This window comes from Fukomys damarensis, unplaced genomic scaffold (genome assembly GCF_012274545.1).
Source record: "Fukomys damarensis isolate Sample0158 unplaced genomic scaffold, DMR_v1.0_HiC HiC_scaffold_38, whole genome shotgun sequence".
Classification (NCBI taxonomy): Eukaryota; Metazoa; Chordata; class Mammalia; order Rodentia; family Bathyergidae; genus Fukomys; species Fukomys damarensis.
This window is the reverse complement of record NW_022900950.1, coordinates 10555218-10574596: the sequence shown is the minus strand read 5'-3', so window position 1 is coordinate 10574596 and position 19379 is coordinate 10555218. Positions and strand designations below refer to the sequence as shown.

Below are 19379 nucleotides of genomic sequence, written 5' to 3'. Positions count from 1 at the left end.
CCCCCTCGCCCCCTCCCAACCCTCCTCCCGCGCCCTCCCTCCTTTGGTGACTCCAGCAGCTTTTGATTTGGAAGCGCGCTGATTGGCTGGAAGCGATTCAACACACGCCGGGCAAGAGCTTTGTCTGAGTTGAAGTGAAGTTGTACAGATTTTAGACTGGAGTCAGCAATCACGGGTGTTTAGTCTGCAGCCGAGCAGAGCAAAGGGAGAAAGAATCGCTCCGGAAAGACACGCCGCAGACTCCGCCGGCTCCCTGCGATAGATGGATCCCGACCAGACCCCGGGGACATCGCGGAGGTGACACTCGTCGGCCTGGCGGGGACGGACGGCCAAACCGATGCCAGGATCGGACTCCGTGCCGACAGCGGGAAGTCGTGACACGGTGTGTATGAGACAAAAGTTTGCGCGCTATTAATTGCTGCTGTGCTGTGTTAAGAGACGCTTTCAAGTTTCAAGTACCAAATGTGGCTTTGCTTTGAGTTGCCGAAGGAAGTTGAGGGATTTGGTTTGCCGTTTTAACTTCCTCTGTGAGGGGAACCTCAGAAATTGGCCAATGCACCAAATGAATTCTAAAATGCACTTTAGATTTGTTTTTGCACTCTTAATAGCATCTTTCAACCACGATGTACTGGGCAAGAATTTGAAATACAGGATTTATGAGGAACAGAGGGTTGGATCAGTAATTGCCAGACTATCAGAGGATGTGGCTGATGTTTTATTGAAGCTACCTAATCCTTCTGCCGTTCGTTTCCGAGCCATGCAAAGGGGAAATTCTCTACTTGTGGTGAATGAAAATACCGGGGAGATCAGCATAGGGGGTACAATCGACCGTGAGCGACTATGCCAGAAAAACTTGAACTGTTCCATAGAGTTTGATGTGATCACTCTACCCACGGAGCATCTGCAGCTTTTCCATGTCGAGGTGGAAGTGCTGGATATCAATGACAATTCGCCCCAGTTTTCGAGATCTCTCATTCCAGTTGAGATATCCGAGAGCGCAGCAGTTGGGACGCGAATTCCACTGGACAGTGCCTTGGATCCAGATGTTGGGGAAAATTCCCTCCACACGTACTCCCTCTCTGCCAATGATTTTTTTAACATCGAGGTTCGGACCAGGACCGATGGAGCCAAGTACGCAGAACTCATAGTGGTCAGAGAGTTGGACCGGGAGCTGCAGTCCAGCTATGAGCTCCAGCTCACTGCCTCGGACATGGGGGTGCCTCAGAGATCTGGCTCATCCGTACTGAAAATCAGCATTTCAGACTCCAACGACAACAGCCCTGCCTTTGAGCAACAGTCTTACATAATACAACTCTTAGAAAACTCTCCTGTTGGTACTTTGCTCTTGGACCTGAATGCCACTGATCCAGATGAGGGCGCTAATGGGAAAATTGTCTATTCCTTCAGCAGTCATGTGTCTCCCAAAATTATAGAGACTTTTAAAATTGATCCAGAGAGAGGACATTTGACCCTGTTCAAGCAAGTGGATTATGAAATCACCAAATCGTATGAGATTGATGTTCAGGCTCAAGATTTGGGGCCCAATTCAATCCCAGCTCATTGCAAAATTATAATTAACGTTGTGGATGTCAATGACAATAAACCTGAAATTAACATAAACCTCATGTCCCCTGGAAAAGAAGAAATATCTTATATTTTTGAAGGGGATCCTATTGACACATTTGTTGCATTGGTCAGGGTACAGGACAAAGATTCTGGGCCCAATGGAGAAATAGTTTGTAAGCTTCATGGACATGGCCACTTTAAACTCCAGCAGACCTATGAAAACAATTATTTAATCTTGACCAATGCTACACTGGATAGAGAAAAGAGATCTGAATATAGCTTGACTGTCATTGCTGAGGACAAGGGGACACCCAGTCTCTCTTCAGTGAAACATTTTACTGTTCAAGTCAATGATATCAATGACAATCCACCCCGCTTCCAGAGAAGCCAATATGAGTTCGTGATCTCAGAGAACAACTCGCCCGGGGCATATATCACCACTGTGACAGCCACAGATCCTGATCTTGGAGAAAATGGGCAAGTGACATACACCATTTTGGAGACTTTTATCCTGGAAAGTTCCATCACTACCTATGTAACCATCGACCCATCTAATGGAGCCATCTATGCCCTCAGAATCTTTGATTATGAGGAAGTGAGTCAGATCACTTTTGTGGTAGAAGCGAGAGACGGAGGGAGTCCAAAGCAGCTGGTAAGCAACACCACAGTTGTGCTTACCATCATTGATGAAAATGACAATGTTCCTGTGGTCATAGGGCCTGTGCTTCACAATAATACTGCAGAAATCTCCATCCCCAAAGAGGCTGAAAGTGGCTTTCATGTCACAAGAATAAGGGCAATCGACAGAGACTCTGGTGTAAATGCCGAACTCAGCTGCTCCATAGTAGCAGGCAATGAGGAGAATATCTTCCTAATTGATCCACGGTCTTGTGACATCCATACCAATGTGAGCATGGACTCTGTCCCCTACACTGAATGGGAGCTCTCAGTCATCATCCAGGACAAAGGCAATCCTCAGCTACATACCAAAGTCCTCCTGAAGTGCACGATCTTTGAATACACAGAAACCGTGACAAGCACAGCAATGACTCTAGTGGGCCAGGCCTCCTTGGATGTCTCCATGATTATAATTATTTCCTTGGGAGCAATTTGTGCAGTGCTTTTGGTTATTATGGTGCTATTTGCAACTAGGTATAACCGGGAAAAGAAAGACACAAGATCCTACAACTGCAGGGTAGCAGAATCAACTTACCAGCACCACCCAAAAAGACCATCCAGGCAGATCCACAAAGGAGACATCACGTTGGTGCCCACCATCAATGGCACTCTGCCCATCAGATCTCATCACAGATCATCCCCATCTTCATCTCCTACCTTAGAAAGAGGGCAGATGGGCAGCCGCCAGAGTCACAACAGTCACCAGTCACTCAACAGCTTGGTGACAATCTCCTCAAACCATGTGCCAGAGAATTTCTCATTAGAACTCACCCATGCTACTCCTGCTGTTGAGGTAAGATCATGACCTGCATCAATTCACTGACAATACCGGCTGTCAGTGTTGTATGCATTAGTGTTGCTATGGGTTACGTGTGTACACGTAGCAAGTACACACACCTTAGCAGCACACCGTTGCTATTTTTCTTAAGTAATTTACTTGTAGGTGACATGTATTGCATTGAAAAACAAGTGTGGTGCTCAGAAGGGTCTGTCTAATTCCACTCCCTTCAATTACCAGATTAAGATTCTAGAAAGCCCAGATGTAAATGGATTTCTTTTATTCTCACTGTTTTGGTCTCTACTAAATAATAAACACTGAGGCCTTCAGATTCCCATCTGAATACATGTTCTTTTTGCCCAACCTTGGAAATTTCTCTGATATTATTTTAGGAGATGTGTTACAATGAATTTTACAACATCTCTATATTTTTATAACTGATGGCTTTATCGGGATTGCAAAGAAAGCCAATTAGTTATATAAAGGATTCCTCTTTCACTAAAAATGTTGGTTATCTTTTCATCCAGATCTCCTGGGATATGTTTGAGGTATATGTGGTGATTGACAGCATGCCTGCCACAATGCAGCCTGTGCAAATCTTTAAAATGGATAATAACATGTTCGATTACTCAGTATGGAATAACAAGGGATTGTTGCTCCCTGCTTAAGGTATGGGAGTGTTTGGGGTGTGTCTACAGGAATCCGTTTTGTCTGTTTGGTTTCCAGCAGGTCTCCCAGCTTCTGTCAATGCTTCACCAGGGCCAATATCAGCCACGGCCAAGCTTTCGAGGAAATAAATATTCCAGGAGCTATAGGTATGAATTATCCTTGTGTTATCCATTCAGACACCAATAACAAAAACGCTGAAGAGTAAACACCATATTTTCCCTGATTGATCTCTCTAGATATGCCCTTCAAGACATGGACAAATTTAGCTTGAAAGACAGTGGCCGTGGTGACAGTGAAGCAGGAGACAGTGATTATGATTTGGGACGAGATTCTCCGATAGATAGGCTGCTGGGCGAAGGATTCAGTGACTTGTTTCTTACAGATGGAAGAATTCCAGCAGGTAAGAGGACAATGATAGTAAATCTTTATGTTCAGGTCTACTTCAGTTCTAGTAAAATGAACAATTTCTCCCATGCTGCTGTTTCTTCTTTATCCTTTGCACTAAAGGTTTGTAGACTGCACGCTATTACCAATGAATGCAAATGTGAAATACTATAAAATTATCCACTTAAAATTCATAGTGATTAGTTGATAGAGAAGGAGGAAGTATGAAAGGAGAGGCTAGAAAACCAGACCCCTTTTAGCCTCTTTCTACCCCATCAGCACTGGCAGTGGACACTCTTGAGCAACTCTATGAAATTACTGGGTGGATGTTCTTATTCTGGCAGCCTGTTTTGGTGCAGAGTGGGGAAATGGACTATAATTTGGAGAGTGCATTTCCTTTGATGGGAACCAACTCACAAAGCCAGAGACTGAAATACAGGAGAAAGGGTGCATTTTAAGCACTAAAAATAAGACAAAGAATGCATCTTGTAGGTGGTGAGGATGGAATATTTCTTTCCACCATTCATTTTAACGTCTGTACTGTAATCGAAGAGAACCAAGGGGTCCAACAGGGAGGGGGGATTTAGAAGCACACAGCTAAATGCAGGAGATTCTATTAAGTTTTGAGCCACATTTTTCTTAGGATCCCTTTCTTCTAAGTGTGCAGCAGAAACTTGCTGAACCAACTAAGTAAATACTGACTGTATCATTATAGCAACTCTGTTTCTAAGGACTGTAATTTTCAATCAGCCTTTAGGGCTACAGAAGTGCTCCTTTAGCTAACTATGTTTCTAAATTCCCTACCTGTGAATCAAATGTCTGGCATTTGATAAATGAACAGAAGCCAGAACAACCTTCTTTCACCCATCTTAGCTCTGTGTAACATCTATTTTCCAAATACAGTTAATATGAGAGTACAGAAAATAAATAGGAAGAAGCTACAGAAATTCAATAAATAGACATTCTAGCTTTCATAAGTTGCAGTGGTCAGAGTGGCAGTAGCTACAGCAGCAGGAGGAGGCAGCAGTTAGGTCCCAGGTCTCACTCTGGGGCTAGTCTAAGTACTGCTAGTCCAAGTGAAGTTCCTTCCCTCCCTCCCTCTGTTACGCTTTCCTCCCTCTTTCTATCCCTCCCTCCTTTCGGTCTCTCCCTTGTTTTGTGTTGTACTGTGGGTAGAACCCAGGGCTCTACAGATGCTATGTAAGAGCTCTGACCAATGTGCTACATCCCCAGGTTTCCTGAGTTTCTTTCGTACATTGCTTCTCCCAAGACTTTGACACAGGAGTTAGTTGTAGTGGTGGTAGTGAACAATAGCGTTCATGTTTTTTTTTTCATATTTGAAAACTGGGTCTTACTAAGGTTAGAAAATGAATTCCAAATCAGGCAGTTTGTACATTATAGAGGCAAGATTTGACCCAATTAACATAACTCTTAACCACTAATCTGTGTAATACATGATGTAGCAGGTATTGCTTTTTTTAAGTAAATAGGTAGCTTTTTTCTACATGGTATTGTAAAAACTTACTAATGTCTAGAATGCCTGGGCCCTTTTCTAATTCAGATATCATATAATTCTAATAGTTTATCATGAATCTACTTTCCTATTTTATATTTTTAATATTATTTATTATTTATGTACTCCATTTTGGAAATGGGGATTGAACCCAGAGCCTCATGGATACTAAGCACACACTCTACCATCCTGCTACACCCCTATGCAGGAGTGGTATCGAGTACTTGCTCTTGACAACAGTAGTAATAATAAAAGTTAGGAGTGAAGACACTGGGTAAACAGTAGGTAGACGAAAATAAACTGTAGAAAACAGTAAGTCTGTCATAGTGAGTAACTGTACTCCATCATGTTTCCTTTGAAAGTTGTGAGTTTACTTCTGTATTAATATGCACGACTCCACTACTATATAGATAATCCTTTAAAAATAACTTCATATTTACCCAATCATGCTTGATCCAGAGATGTGGGAGAAAAGCAATTTTTCTGGTATGTAACCTATCATTGCAACAGTTTGTATTATTGTAGATTCATTTCTACCTCACTAGCTACCTGCTTCCCCATGGTGAATAGTCCTGGCTGGAAGCATAGAGCACCAGCAAATCACCAGAGGTCCAGAAAGTACATTGGCATCGGGGCAGCATAGACTGATATCAATAGTGTGCTACAGATCCCTTCCTTGTGAGCATCATCTTATTAATATAGTTTAATATTTCTCCTGTCAACTTCCACATTAAAGTATAAAATACATCCTTTCTAAACATATTTGCAAGACATTTCCTAAGTAGAAAAATATGTAAGTCCACATCTGAATGTCATTAACAGGGTTCAGGACAGTTTTCGCTAAAGCATGTTTATTTTTAGGACTTAAGCATCTTATTTCAACTTTTTTTAGTGTTAGCCTATGAGCAAATATAGATTGCTTGCCAGTAGGGTCATTTCTGGTCATTCATTCTTTTAATCCCCATATAAATGTACTATGTACTGAACAATCAAATCAGCATGTGTTTTTGGATGCTGGCTGTTTGTGAAATGTGCTCTTTCTTACTCATCCAACACTGAATCAACACTAGGCATATGCCTACACAATCACCTTCTCTATGTATTTTGTGGCACCGGGATGATTTATGAAGGCTTTTGATTTTGTTTCTTGTAATACTCCTTCTTGACTGAGCCCATTCCACTTTTGATCATCTGCCTTCTATAAGTACTTAAATCAAACATTCTTTTTAAATTCTATCCCTCTCTGTTCTCATGGTAGGGGCCCTGGCTCTGTCATGGCCTTCCTTCATGGACAGTTGATCATAACAGTTGCCAACCTGATAGTCCCTCTCCAGTGGTTCCTCCCACTATCAAATCTTTTCTTGGTATAACTTAAACAGCCTTCTCAGAACATTTTAATTTATATTTTTTGACTTAAAATCAAGGCCTGACTCTTGCTGCTCAGTAACAGAGAATGGAAGTTGTTTATCTTGGTATTCAAAGGCCAACAAAGTCCACTCCCAACTTATTAATTCTCAGGTTTGACATTTTGAATCTTTGCAACAGGTAGAAGCATCATTTCCCAAAACGTAACGATTCTTAGCTCATCCTGCCTACCTACCTGAAAAAATGTTTTTTCTTTACTTTGTAAGTATACACTGTTCATCTCTCAAACTTTATTTCATGTTTCTCTTTCTTTTTTTTTTGGTACCGGGGATTGAACTCGGGTCCTTGCCCTTGCAAGGCAGGCCACCGAACTGCTGAGCTAAATCCCCGGCCCCATGTTTCTCTTTCTTTTTTTTTTGGTACCGGGGATTGAACTCGGGTCCTTGCCCTTGCAAGGCAGGCCACCGAACTGCTGAGCTAAATCCCCGGCCCCATGTTTCTCTTTCTTTAATGACATTAACCTTTACCTTCACTTATCTGTCTTCTCTTGCCATTCCTGGGGCATCACCGAAATTCAAACTTTGAGCATAAAAATGTCATTTGTTATACTTGACTCAGAACTAGACCATAACCCTTTTGAACGTGGGGGTGGTATCGTAGTATTTCATATACTTCGGGTCCTTAATAGAGAGCTGACTGGTTCCCCTATGGCAAATGACTAGATAGAAGTTAATCATGAATTTTTCTTCTTATATTCCATGTTCCACTTAATTCCTCACTTTTCAGGTAGTACAGCGACAAAACTCACAGTGGTGTAGTGGTACAGAAGAGTTTCAGAAGAACTTTAGCCAGCCGCAGAGCTTTGAAAGAATAACAGAAAATTAGCTGCTTGCCAACAACTCCTGATCTCTGGGGTATGGGATGCAACTTGGTGCATACATAATTCTGCTGAATTATGTATGTACCAAGAATGTTTTCAAACAGTTGGGTCTCCAGGGAAAATATTGAGAGTATCAGTGGAATTGCAAGAAATGCTGTCTTCTATACCACTGCTCCTCTCTCTCTGTTGTTTTGCCGGATCTCTCTCCATTAGTCTTTCTTCCTCACCTTGCTTTTTAAAAATTTTCTTATTATATTTCATTAAAGTTAGTTGTTTTATATCTAGAGCCATACTTATTTATTATCATAAAATTGTAGACAGCATTCACTGTCTGGAAATAAGTTCTATGATTGAAATTATTTTTGAGTGTGAACTATCAGAGTGCGTTTATCACCCAGATTGTGTTTGTGGTATTTATTGCTGGTTATATGTTCATTATATTCAGGAATCTGGAGAGGCTGATCATGTTCAGAGTTCTCAGAAGCCTGTATAAATATCCTAACCTCTACCATCATCATTAAACATTAAAAAAAAAATAAGCCAGATAAATAGCCAAGTACACAATAAAGTTTTTCATAAGTCTAAACCACAGAGTTACAGACCAGAAAGACAAAGGAGGATGTGTCACCAAGTCTGTTCCCCTTCCTTCTGACAGGAAGTGAGTAAGACAATACATACAGGTCTCCTTTCCATTTTCAGAGGCCCAAAGAATTATAAAAAAATCATTAATACTATGATAGTTACATCACTGCTGAAAAAAAAATAACCCTCATGGTTATTTTAGGTATTCTAGTTGCTTTCAACTCCTCCTGAAATTGGCCACAACATGTGGTGAAAAAATGGCAGGTGGTAAATATTTCTAAGTAGGAATAATGCACGAAGTCAAGACATCTAATCCTGCTTTTATTCTTAAACCATCCTTGATTTTAAAACTTAATCTTTATTTAAAGCAAGTTACACAGCGATTCTCCCATGTTCATTCTTTTTCTGCTTTGATTCATGTGGTGTTGGTATTTACGTTTTTCTCTGTACCTCCCCCACACTTCTTTTGTGTTAGTAGCTTTCCTAGCAATGCAGCTCTTTTATTTCTCACAGCAACTTGCTCTCACGTTTTTGGTTTCTCCAATTTCTCCCTTTTTCATTAAAAACTGAGGTCCAAGAGGGATTGAAGAACAGAATTATCTTGCAGGTTACAGCTGTAAAATGTTGTGATTTCTACTCCTTAAAACAAAAAACATTACTTTCCCTCTTCTGAAATGCAACTGTTCTTGCATTATTTTTCATTTAGAAAACACCATGTGAATCTCTCCTCTTTTCAGGTATTTCACCAGAGTGGAGGGTGTCACAGTGAGCACTGTAGGGAGGAGGACGTTCTACAGGAGTCAGCCTCATAGCAATAATTTAGGAGGAAGAGAAATTGTTCTTAAGTAGTCAGAGCTGCAGAGATAGTTCCAAATATATAGGTATGGCTAATATCAGACCAATTTCCTTTGAAACTAAGAGAATTGCTTTGCAATTTCTGAAATTCTGCTCTTTCTTGCAAAATGAAATCATGACACTGAAAAGTCCTAGTTTTCCCTGAAATAAATATTCGTGAAGTATATTTTATGTCTTTGCATCTCTTGCCTATCCTATTTGCCAGTATTGAGATTTTTTTCATTATTATTTTCTGTTTTTCTCATATCTTTTATTTTCAACGAACGTAGCCACTAACATTCCAAAAGGATGTCAGAACATCTGAGGAAACCACATAATGGATTTTTCAATTTTTGATGATTTTTCCATGTTTTTTTGTTGGTTTTGTTTTTGTTTTTTTGTACCAGGAATTGAACTCAGGACATTGCACTTGCCAGGCAGGCGCTGGGCCACTGAGCTGCATCCTTGGCCCTTTTCCATGTATTTAAAGATTAATGAATTCCAAGCTTTTAAGAGAAGACTTAATCACATATGACTACAGATGTTCAGTAGTTAAGGAAACTTTACACAACTATTTTAATAATAAGTCAACAGTTTATAAAATCCTTACAAGAGATTAGACAAGTGTAATTACTTGACAGCTAATTATATTTCTATGGTTTCCATTAAAGCAAGGCAGGTAGACTTCCATATCAAGAAAGTTACACAAAGGTTTTAAAGGATTACAGGCGGTATTCTCACGTTAAGTGTTTCATGTTAAAAGTCTGTTTTTAGTATTATATTCAGTTTTTATTTTATTGTCAATACCTTAGCTCTTTAGCAGTTCTTTTCATAGATAAATTGTCAATCCCTTTTTTCATTATTCAAGTAGAAGACTATTCCTGTGAGACATTCCCTTACTAACCTCCACCTCTCCTTATTCAAGAAATGAGAAAACCAGATCTGGCTTCTGGGGGTCCGTAAATCTCATCTGCAAATTCGCGCCAAGACTGTAATGCATTCAATGTTTCTAGTAAGAGGCTAGCAGCCTGCTCATTCTATTTTGAAAACAGTTTGTTTCCCTGTAGTTTGAGTCCTGCTAAGTATAATAACAAGTCCTCATTGCTTTCCTCGAGTGCAGCTATGAGGCTGTGCACGGAAGAGTGCAGAGTCCTGGGACACTCTGACCAGTGCTGGATGCCACCGCTGCACTCACCCTCCTCCGATTATAGGAGCAACATGTTCATCCCAGGGGAAGAATTCCCGGCCCAACCTCAGCAGCAGCACCCCCATCAAACTCTGGAGGATGACAACCAGCACGCAGAAACGGGGGAGAAGAAGAAGAGTTTTTCCACCTTTGGGAAGGACTCACCAAGTGACGAAGACACCGGGGACGCCAGCACATCCTCCCTTCTCTCAGAAATGAGCAGCGTCTTCCAGCGCCTCTTACCCGCTTCCATGGACGCGTATTCTGAGTGCAGCGAGGTGGATCGGTCCAACTCCCTGGAGCGCCGGAAGGCACCGGTACCAGCGAAAACTGCGGGGTACCCGCAGGGGGTGGCAGCTTGGGCGGCCAGCACACACTTTCAGAATCCCACCACCAACTCTGGGTCTCCACTTGGAGCTCACTCCAGTGTGCAGCCTTCTTCAAAGTGGCTGCCAGCCATGGAGGAGATCCCTGAAAATTACGAAGAAGATGATTTTGATAATGTGCTCAACCACCTTAATGACGGGAAGCATGAACTCATGGATGCCAGCGAGCTAGTGGCTGAGATCAACAAACTGCTTCAGGACGTTCGCCAGAGTTAGGCGATTTTAGCAAAGCGTTTTTATTTCCATGGACGGAAATAGGGGATGGGACACACCCTGAAAGAACTGGCTCCGCCAAATAGTTGCATTTATCATAAATGTGTGTGTATATTGAATATTAAATACTGTATTTTCGTATGTACACAATGCAAGTGTGATTATTTTAATCTGTATTTTAAAAATACATTTGTACCTTATATTTATGTGTAATTTAACAAACAAATTTTATTTTTTTACTCTCATGACAAACGTGTCTCTCCTGTTCATGTAGAAACTTAGCCATTGTTTAAATCTGGTATAGATTCAGGCACGAAGTGTAAAGGTACTGTTTAGATAAGTTAAATTGGGGTAGAATAAGTATGCTGTGAGAACAACCCCACTAATTCATTATACAATTCTTGGCCTTATTAAGTGACCCACGTTATTTTTCAGTACTTTAAAAGAATAAATCATCATTTAACATAGCAAGGTTTTTTTGTTTTGTTTTGCTTTTGGTACCGGAGATCGAACTCGGTCTCTTGTGCTTGCGAGGCAGGCAGCGGAGCCACTGAGCCAAATCCCCGGCCCTACTTTTTAATTATTATTAGTATTATTTTCATGGTTCTCTGCTAGCTCCAGTCGTTCACCTCTAACAGCAAAATTAAAGAATGAAGTGAAATTTTATTTTAGGATTGGGAAGCGTCTTCAAGAATATATGTGAGATGAGTGTCTCAAATGAATTTTTCACAATGATGAAAACAGCGCTAAAGTCAATGTTTCCTGCCTCCCAGGCCCCTTCTATTGCAGGCATCACTGTGGTCTGATCTTGAGAATATTTCTTCTACAATATTGTAGTCAATTTACTATTAGGGTAAACAATGAATTTCCTTCCAACACTGTACCATGTGGTGTGGTCCAAGGAATGGAATCGTTCCTTCCAGTGGATTGCAGTGTGTGTTCAAGTAGTATGATGTGTTAATGCAGTTATGTCAGTGTCACTCCTAGGGTAGGAAATGTAATTGCTTTCTTTTGAAACCATTCTGTTTGTATCTTTCCCTCTCCTCTCATAAAACTTGAACATGTTTATCTTTTACAATGTTTTTATTTAGCTACAACTATTCACTTTAAGCTTTTGTCTCCAGTGCATGATCTTATATTTTTGCTTGCATTTTAGAACATTTATAATACCACATTTTTTGTTATTGCAATTTTGTATTATTTCTTATGTGACAAATGAGAATTTATTTATTGTGATGTTATCTCTGTGTGGAATGCCTTGGTGAGAAAGGTCCTTATTATGACTATTATCATTGGTGATCAAACTTCTATTAATGTTATTTCTATGAATACACTATCTTGATTGTAATCTCCAGAAAATTTTACTGTCAGTGAAAATAAAAGGAAAATTAAAGTAAGGGTGAAAGAACTGTCTATAAGTCAAGGTCATGTGTGTGTGTGTGTGTGTGTGTGTGTGTGTGTGTGTGTGTGTCTTCAAAAGCCTGGCATGTACCATTCCCTTCCTGAGAGGTTAATTCAGTATTGTGTTTCAAATAATAGAAGAGGAACATCCAACTGGCAGAGAAGCACTGTGGAAAAGGAATGGATTTGAAACTTGCTATGGGAATGAAAGTAGTTAATCATATTCCAACTGTATTAAATGATTTTTAGTGCATTTGGAGTATAAAAAAAAGCGAGCAATAATCACAGCCTAAATATTTTTCAAATTACTCAAAATACTTTCTCAGAACATGTGGCATTAAGTTATGCAGGAAAAAACAATAAAGGTATCTTGAAAATCTTTCCAAGAGGATAAAATATTATCCTCCTTGTCAGAATAGGAGGGAGTTAAAATACTAGAAGAGTTAAGTAACCTAAAATTGGCTAAAACTAACATATTTGAATTCTCAAATGAGTACCACATTAAATAGAATGCATTATCTCTTTGAAAAGGCACATTTGCCTTCATAGGAAAGACTGAAATTACAAGTAGAATTTCAGTTTATTTTTCAGTAGATTACACACACAAATGCTAAGCACATCTAAATGCATTTTGCCTTTCAACTTCATTTCAGTACATACTATCATTAAGAAAAAGATTTTCATAAGTTTTGTATTCTTAATTTAAAGCCTCAACAGCTATTGAGGAAACAAAACCAGAAATAGATATATTGAACAATGTGAAGTAAATAAAATGCAATAATACATTCAGCACTAAGTGACCCTATACAGATTATTCCATGTCTCCCATCTCCTGTTTTGTCAGCCTCCTGCATTTACTATAAATTCCTGTGTCCACAATTTAAGGGACCATTAGTACATTATTTTAAGTTTTCACTCATATTACTTTCACCAGTAATATTTTGGTAGCAGTTGGTACAACTGGAGCTCTCACACGGGTTGGGCAACTCATCGTCTTTATATCTTTTATTTTTGATACCCAACCTCTCCTCAGGTTGAAGCAAGAAAAAGCAATTGTGATTGTTTTTTTCCATTCCTTATTCTTTAATCTCCTTGGCTCTACTGGATGCCTTCAAATATTCTTTAATTATAATAATCTATTAAAGGGAATTATCTTCCAAAAATCTCACTCAACACTGAATCTATTCCTCAACAAATCCTCCTGTAAATGCTTGTTAATAGAATGTTTAGAATTAGGTCTCTTCAAAATTTTATAAGTAGCAGTGTTATTTCTCATTCATTTCTTTCCTAATATTCAGCAGGTGCAGCTTAAAACTTTGTTAATCATTTCAATTCTTGTTCCACTTGTTCCGTGTGTATCAAACTCACCCTTTCTATTAGATAACTAGGAAGGGAAAAGATGACAAAGACAAAGCTTATCATACTGGAATCACTGACTTAGTCACATTTATGAAAGCCAGATCAGTTTCCTTACCTCATTCCTTTAGTACCACTGTCAGAATATGTTCAGAGTTGAATTTAACTTATTGACACATTAAAGTTCAAGAGTCTCAAAAAAGCAATAAAATTCATATCAAATTAGTTCCATGAGTGAAAAATTAATCGTCTGACATGACAGCTCTTAAACTTTCATGATCTCATATAACTAATCCAACAGAACCCACTTCTCTTTCATGTGTTTTTCTTATGTATGTAATAAATATGTATAGTTTTTCTTTGGCACTATTAAAATGTTTTGATATTTCTTTTCCCTTTCAGTATGTCTTTCTTGATAAAGTATCATTACAACATCAAAGATTAAAGAGACCGAACCCTGAATAAACAGCCAATATTTCTATATAAGATTTAAACTATATGAAAATCTTAAAATATTTATTTCAAGTTTTAAAAGGAATTTTTAAAATGTAGATATCTTAAAAAATGGTATATTTGAATTCCTTAATTATAGATTAAATTCACAAAATAAAACTTCCTTTATGTTCATAGCTATCTTATGTTGTGAAAGTATAAGATACCAAATCCTTATCATTTATAATTTGTTGGGATTTCTCAATGATTGTTACAGTAATTATATATGATTATATAAATAGATGTTTTAATTGGATTAATTAGGCTCTTTGTGTCACTGAAGAATCATCTGGTTCAGTTAAATTCCTGCAACAATCGCAGTCACTTTTTCTGAAACAACTAAATGATATCTAGAGCACTACACTGAGATTGAAAAAATACTTTATTTTTCAAATTGTGGTTTCACTCCATCTTTGTAATTAGAGTCATAGGTGGACACACTCTTAATAAATAACAGATATTGTTTATATAATCTCAACCAAAAAATGTTTTAGAGATAGACACTATATAATAAATAGAAAAAATAGGAAAATGGAAGCATTTTTCTTTAATAATTTATTATATTTTCATTGTGTGCTAGCTTATATGACTTGAGAAGCTGTTAAAAATTTTTATGAGGAGCTGACATCACAAAAATTGCTACCAAAATTTACATACTTTCCCACTTTTAAAATTGCAATAACACATCCTACTCTGGCACTTTAAAATAATAGTTTTCTATTTCCTTTTATAACTTTTGCAAGATACTCTTAATTCTTGTGTGCTTTCTCAGATTTTATCTCCTCAATTTATTTATTTAATGGCACTCCTCCTTGATAATATATCTTACTGTTCCCACTTACAGCAACCCTCTTCAAATTTTTACATGTATATAGTTTCTCATATAACCATCTAGATTTTATTAATTTTCCAGTATCTTGTCTTTGTTATTGATATATATATATTAATGAACATGTTTTTGATACACAAAGCTAATACACTTAATTTTCAATAAACTTTGCCCTGATTTATTACTTTAATATGAAAGTAAATTCACACAAATAAGGACAAAACATTCACTTTTTGTTTTGCTCTAAATGAAATGTTTTGAGAGGCTAACGACACACTAGCATAAAAAATGCTTCTTGAGAGGAGTTTTTTTTAAATATAAAACATTTTCATTAACACATTAAAGGTCAGGCTGGAAAGGGTATGATCGCAATTTTTCTATAGAGTAAAGTTAACTGCAGAAAAAAAAATAGTAAGCAATGAAGGCCCTTGGCTATGGGAAAAAGGCAGCTAAGTGTTGGGAGCCTTCCACGCAAGAGGTAAATGCATTGAAGAGGATAAAATATCAGATATTAGTGTCTTCGGTATTCCTTTTGCCAGTGATCTGTAGAAAACAACACAGAGAAAAGGCCTGGGGCCCGGATCCTCTTTCCCCTGATCCTGGTGGCACAGGTGTGCAGGCACGGAAGGACGTCTTGTCTACCTGTGCTCACCATAGAGCGCACTGCGGCTCCTCAGTGCCTTTGAATGGTGATGGACTAGGCTTACCTGGGAGAGGGCTTGATTATATAAACCCCGTGACATTTCAGAGAGCTTTTATCCAAATGAAGATAGGCTTTCTAAAAGTCCGGTTACTTTCTTGTTTTATTAAAAAGCACATTCTATAGCTTAAAGTAGCTGACCACAAAATATTCTGGGCAGAAGCAGCATAATCTCTCTTTTTCTTAGGAAGCAGACTTCTGTGTTAGACGATGTTTTAGGTTTTAAATAATCTACACAACTTGCAATAAATGGTGTTGCATATGACAAAATAAATCCAAAATATACAACTGAGAATGCTTTATGAGTTTTTTTTTCAGTACTGGGGTTCGAACTCAGGTCCTTGTGCTTGCGAGGCAGGTGGCAGAACCACTGAAGTGAATCCCCGGTCCTTTTATGAATTCTAACAACTACAAAATGCTTCTGAGGCCCCTGGCCTGTAGTTTAGATCTCTTGTAGTTTGCACCTGAAGGCATTCATTGTGGATGTCATCACCTTTCTGTGGATACTATCATCGACTGTCAAAAAGCTTAGTGGTAAATACACAGGGGCCACCCGGCAGTAAGCAAAGTGTCACTAAAGCACAGGGTAACTGCAGAGCAGTCCCCATGTGGACTCAGTGCTTCTCTGCCTCTTTTCCTGACTCTTTGACTTCTGCTTCTCTGTGGGTGGTGCCTGGAAAGAGGGCCAATGTGGAGTCATGGTTGTGCTCAACAGGTAACCACTGTGAACGTACTGTGCATCGGATAATAGGATAGGTGTCTAAGATACCCTGATAAACAAGTCAAACAAGATTAAGCTGATCCACAAAGCCTGTGGCAGCAGGCTGTGACTGTCGGGACAGGACAAGCCACATATGCCAGTGCAGGTGGACAAACCTTGTCAGGCGCAATGCATAGCCATAGGCCAGAGACATGGCCAGAGGCCCTCCTGCACTTACCAGTATATCCCTGAGACTCCAGATAGTCCCTGGTCTGTTATAGATGCTCTGAAAATAAATTTAGCATAGGATATGACCAGATGTTTCTTCTTCTACCTTTATGCTATCAAGAGAGAGACTGAAAAAGAAAAGCCCTGTGTTATTACCATTAAAAATTGAATTCTTATCCAAACAAAATTAAATATTAAATCTGGGGGAATCAGAAAACATTGATTAACAGCATTCAGTGCTTTCTGCCAACAGCAGAAATTGGAAATCAAGAAAAAGTGCAGTCAGTCAAAAGGACATGCCTATGTCTTGCCCCCTTTCCTCGACTTCCTTTAGATACTTTGAATATTTTGCTATTTCCTGGAAGGTTGTTATTTTCCAGATCAGGCAAGCAGATAAGCTCTTAAATTCGATGTTCCAGACCCAGCTCTCTCAGGAAGTGTGTACATATAACATGTGAATAGTGTGATCCCTGCATTTCTACTGCACTATCACTAATGGTCAAAACACTCTGTTCACCTCACAGAATGCTTGTATGAATAAAGTGGAACAACCAACAATGATACTTTTATATTAGAAGCAGAATATGCAGACTTTATAACAGCAAACAGTGTGTTTTGTTGTGTCATTTTTTTTTCTTTCTATAGAAGGGCTCAGGAGCACAGATGCAGGCATAGAGAACACAATATGATTCTTGCCCATCTACGATCTTACTAAATATACTTGAAGGAAAAATATTTTATATAAAAAGGTCATCAATGGTCCATACTGGTATTAATTGGGGAATTTAACTGTTAAAGTAAACTCAAAATAAATACAATTTCAAATACAAAAGAAATTTTTCACATAACAACCAGTCTTGAGTGAAGATACAAATCCTCAGAGAGCTACCATGTTTTATGAGATCATTTGGGAATCCAATGTCTCTGAAGAGGGCCAGAGATTTAGCTCAGTGTTACTACGACTGCCTTTCAAGCGCAAAGTCCTGAGTTTGATCCCCTGTACTCCCCAAAACAAATGTCTCATGAAGACAGAGCCATCATTAGTGTATCATTTGGGAGGGATCTTTTTTCCTCACTATACACAGGTAAATGCTAATGAAGTGCTATGAGAAGGTCTTTAGGGACCCAGCGTCTATGTCACTTCCCCTGATGCTTCATAGGCCAGGAAGAGTCACATGATCACATAGGGAGGCTATGAAATGCTGCTTGTTGTACTTTGGTAAGCAGCACTGATAGATTCTTTTTTTTTTTTTTTTTTTTTTAATTTTTAATGATGGGAAAAAAAAACACCTAAAACCGAAGCTTCTGGAAAAACCACTTGTTCTTGCCCATCTTGGAGCTCTCCTTGAACTTGACCTGGGCCTCCCTGCGGGCCTTGCTCTTCAGGGCCGGGTTTCTGAAGATGTCCTTGTTGACCACAGTCTTGTCTAAGGGGATGTGCACAGAGTATGGCATGAGGTGATTGTAGTTATAAACCTTCACAAAAGACTTGATCTTTGGCCTCTTGGCGGTTTTCTTCTTGCCCATGGTGGCTGTCACTTTTTGGGGAAATGGTCAATCCTGGCCACCAGGGTGTGGCGGTAGGGGTGGTTGGAGGTGCCTTCACTGATGTTCTTCGTGATGATGGCTTTGCTTCCGGAGTAGCGTCTGGCCAGCACCAGAACCACCTTCCCGGGTTTCATGAATTTGCCCATTTTGACAGCACCAATCCGGGCTTACAGCAGAAAAGAAAAAGAGCAGCACTGATTCTATGGCATGATCTTCAGGAGTTCCAGGACCTCCAGAATGTCACTATAAATAAATCATTCATGTAATTCTGCCATAATTTCTAATTCATTTTTCAAAGGTCCACATGAATCTGAGGACCTTGACAGAAGACAGTGTGTATTTTTATTTTGTTTATTTATTTTTGCCTCCAGAGACTAGTATTGACCTTATAAAAGTACTCAATATATGAATAAACCCAACAGACAAAAGATATTTTTAAATCCTATGTGTATCTTACACTATAATTTCAAATTGCTATAGGCAGGACACAGTGCGTGAGCACAGAGAAGTGAGAGAGGGAAAGACTGAGAAATTTAGTAATTCTTAAAAATCAATATTTTCTTCAAAACAGAATGTTCACTCTTTCCCAAATTCTGAATAGATATCTTAGAAGTTGTCATCTGGTTATGGGGAGGGCAGCAGATAGAGAGGCTGCACGTTGCCTGCAGAATGGAGTAAAGGAAACTTCCAAGGAAATGGGAATGTTCTTTGAGCTAATCAGGGATGGCACATCTCCGCTGTCAAAACTTATTTAATCTCTGCATTTTACTGTATTAAGTTGCACCTCCATAAAATTGAAAAACAAACCTAAAACTTGAAATAAATAGGACAAAGTAGCAAATATTAAGAAGAATATGGGGTTTCTTATTAGCAAGTCAGTTTAATTATAATTCAAGAATACCATAGTCCAAGGAAAGCTGCCAGCAAGATGTTCTCCATGATGCCACATTGGCAGAGGTTCAGTTCTGGGACCCAGGCTCCTGCCTTTCTCATACAACTCTGAATTTCTCAGGGAAGAGAACATCTCATTAGAGCTCCTGGATATGACCTCTGGAGCATCACTTACGATAAGGGCAAAGGTGCTGAGGAAA

At 39.0% G+C, this 19379-nt stretch overlaps 1 protein-coding gene and 1 pseudogene across 3 annotated transcripts; one reads left to right on the top strand and one right to left on the bottom strand.

The window, feature by feature from the left end:
- Nucleotides 1-134: 134 nt before the first annotated feature.
- Pcdh18 (protocadherin 18) lies at nt 135-11532 on the top strand. Of its 3 annotated transcripts, none has more exons than XM_010638764.2 (4): nt 135-3037; nt 3752-3837; nt 3928-4091; nt 10370-11532. In XM_010638764.2, the coding sequence occupies exons 1-4, from the start codon at nt 554-556 to the stop codon at nt 11035-11037; spliced, it is 3402 nt and encodes a 1133-aa protein (XP_010637066.1). In that variant the 5' UTR covers nt 135-553; the 3' UTR covers nt 11038-11532. The 3 variants fall into 3 exon arrangements, with proteins under 3 accessions (XP_010637066.1, XP_010637065.1, XP_010637067.1); XM_010638763.2 differs by having other exon boundaries at nt 3749-3837; XM_010638765.2 differs by having other exon boundaries at nt 3749-3837; nt 10365-10433.
- Nucleotides 11533-18030: 6498 nt separating this feature from the next.
- Nucleotides 18031-18434, bottom strand: LOC104872520 (annotated as a pseudogene).
- Between the last annotated feature and the right edge of the window lie 945 nt (nt 18435-19379).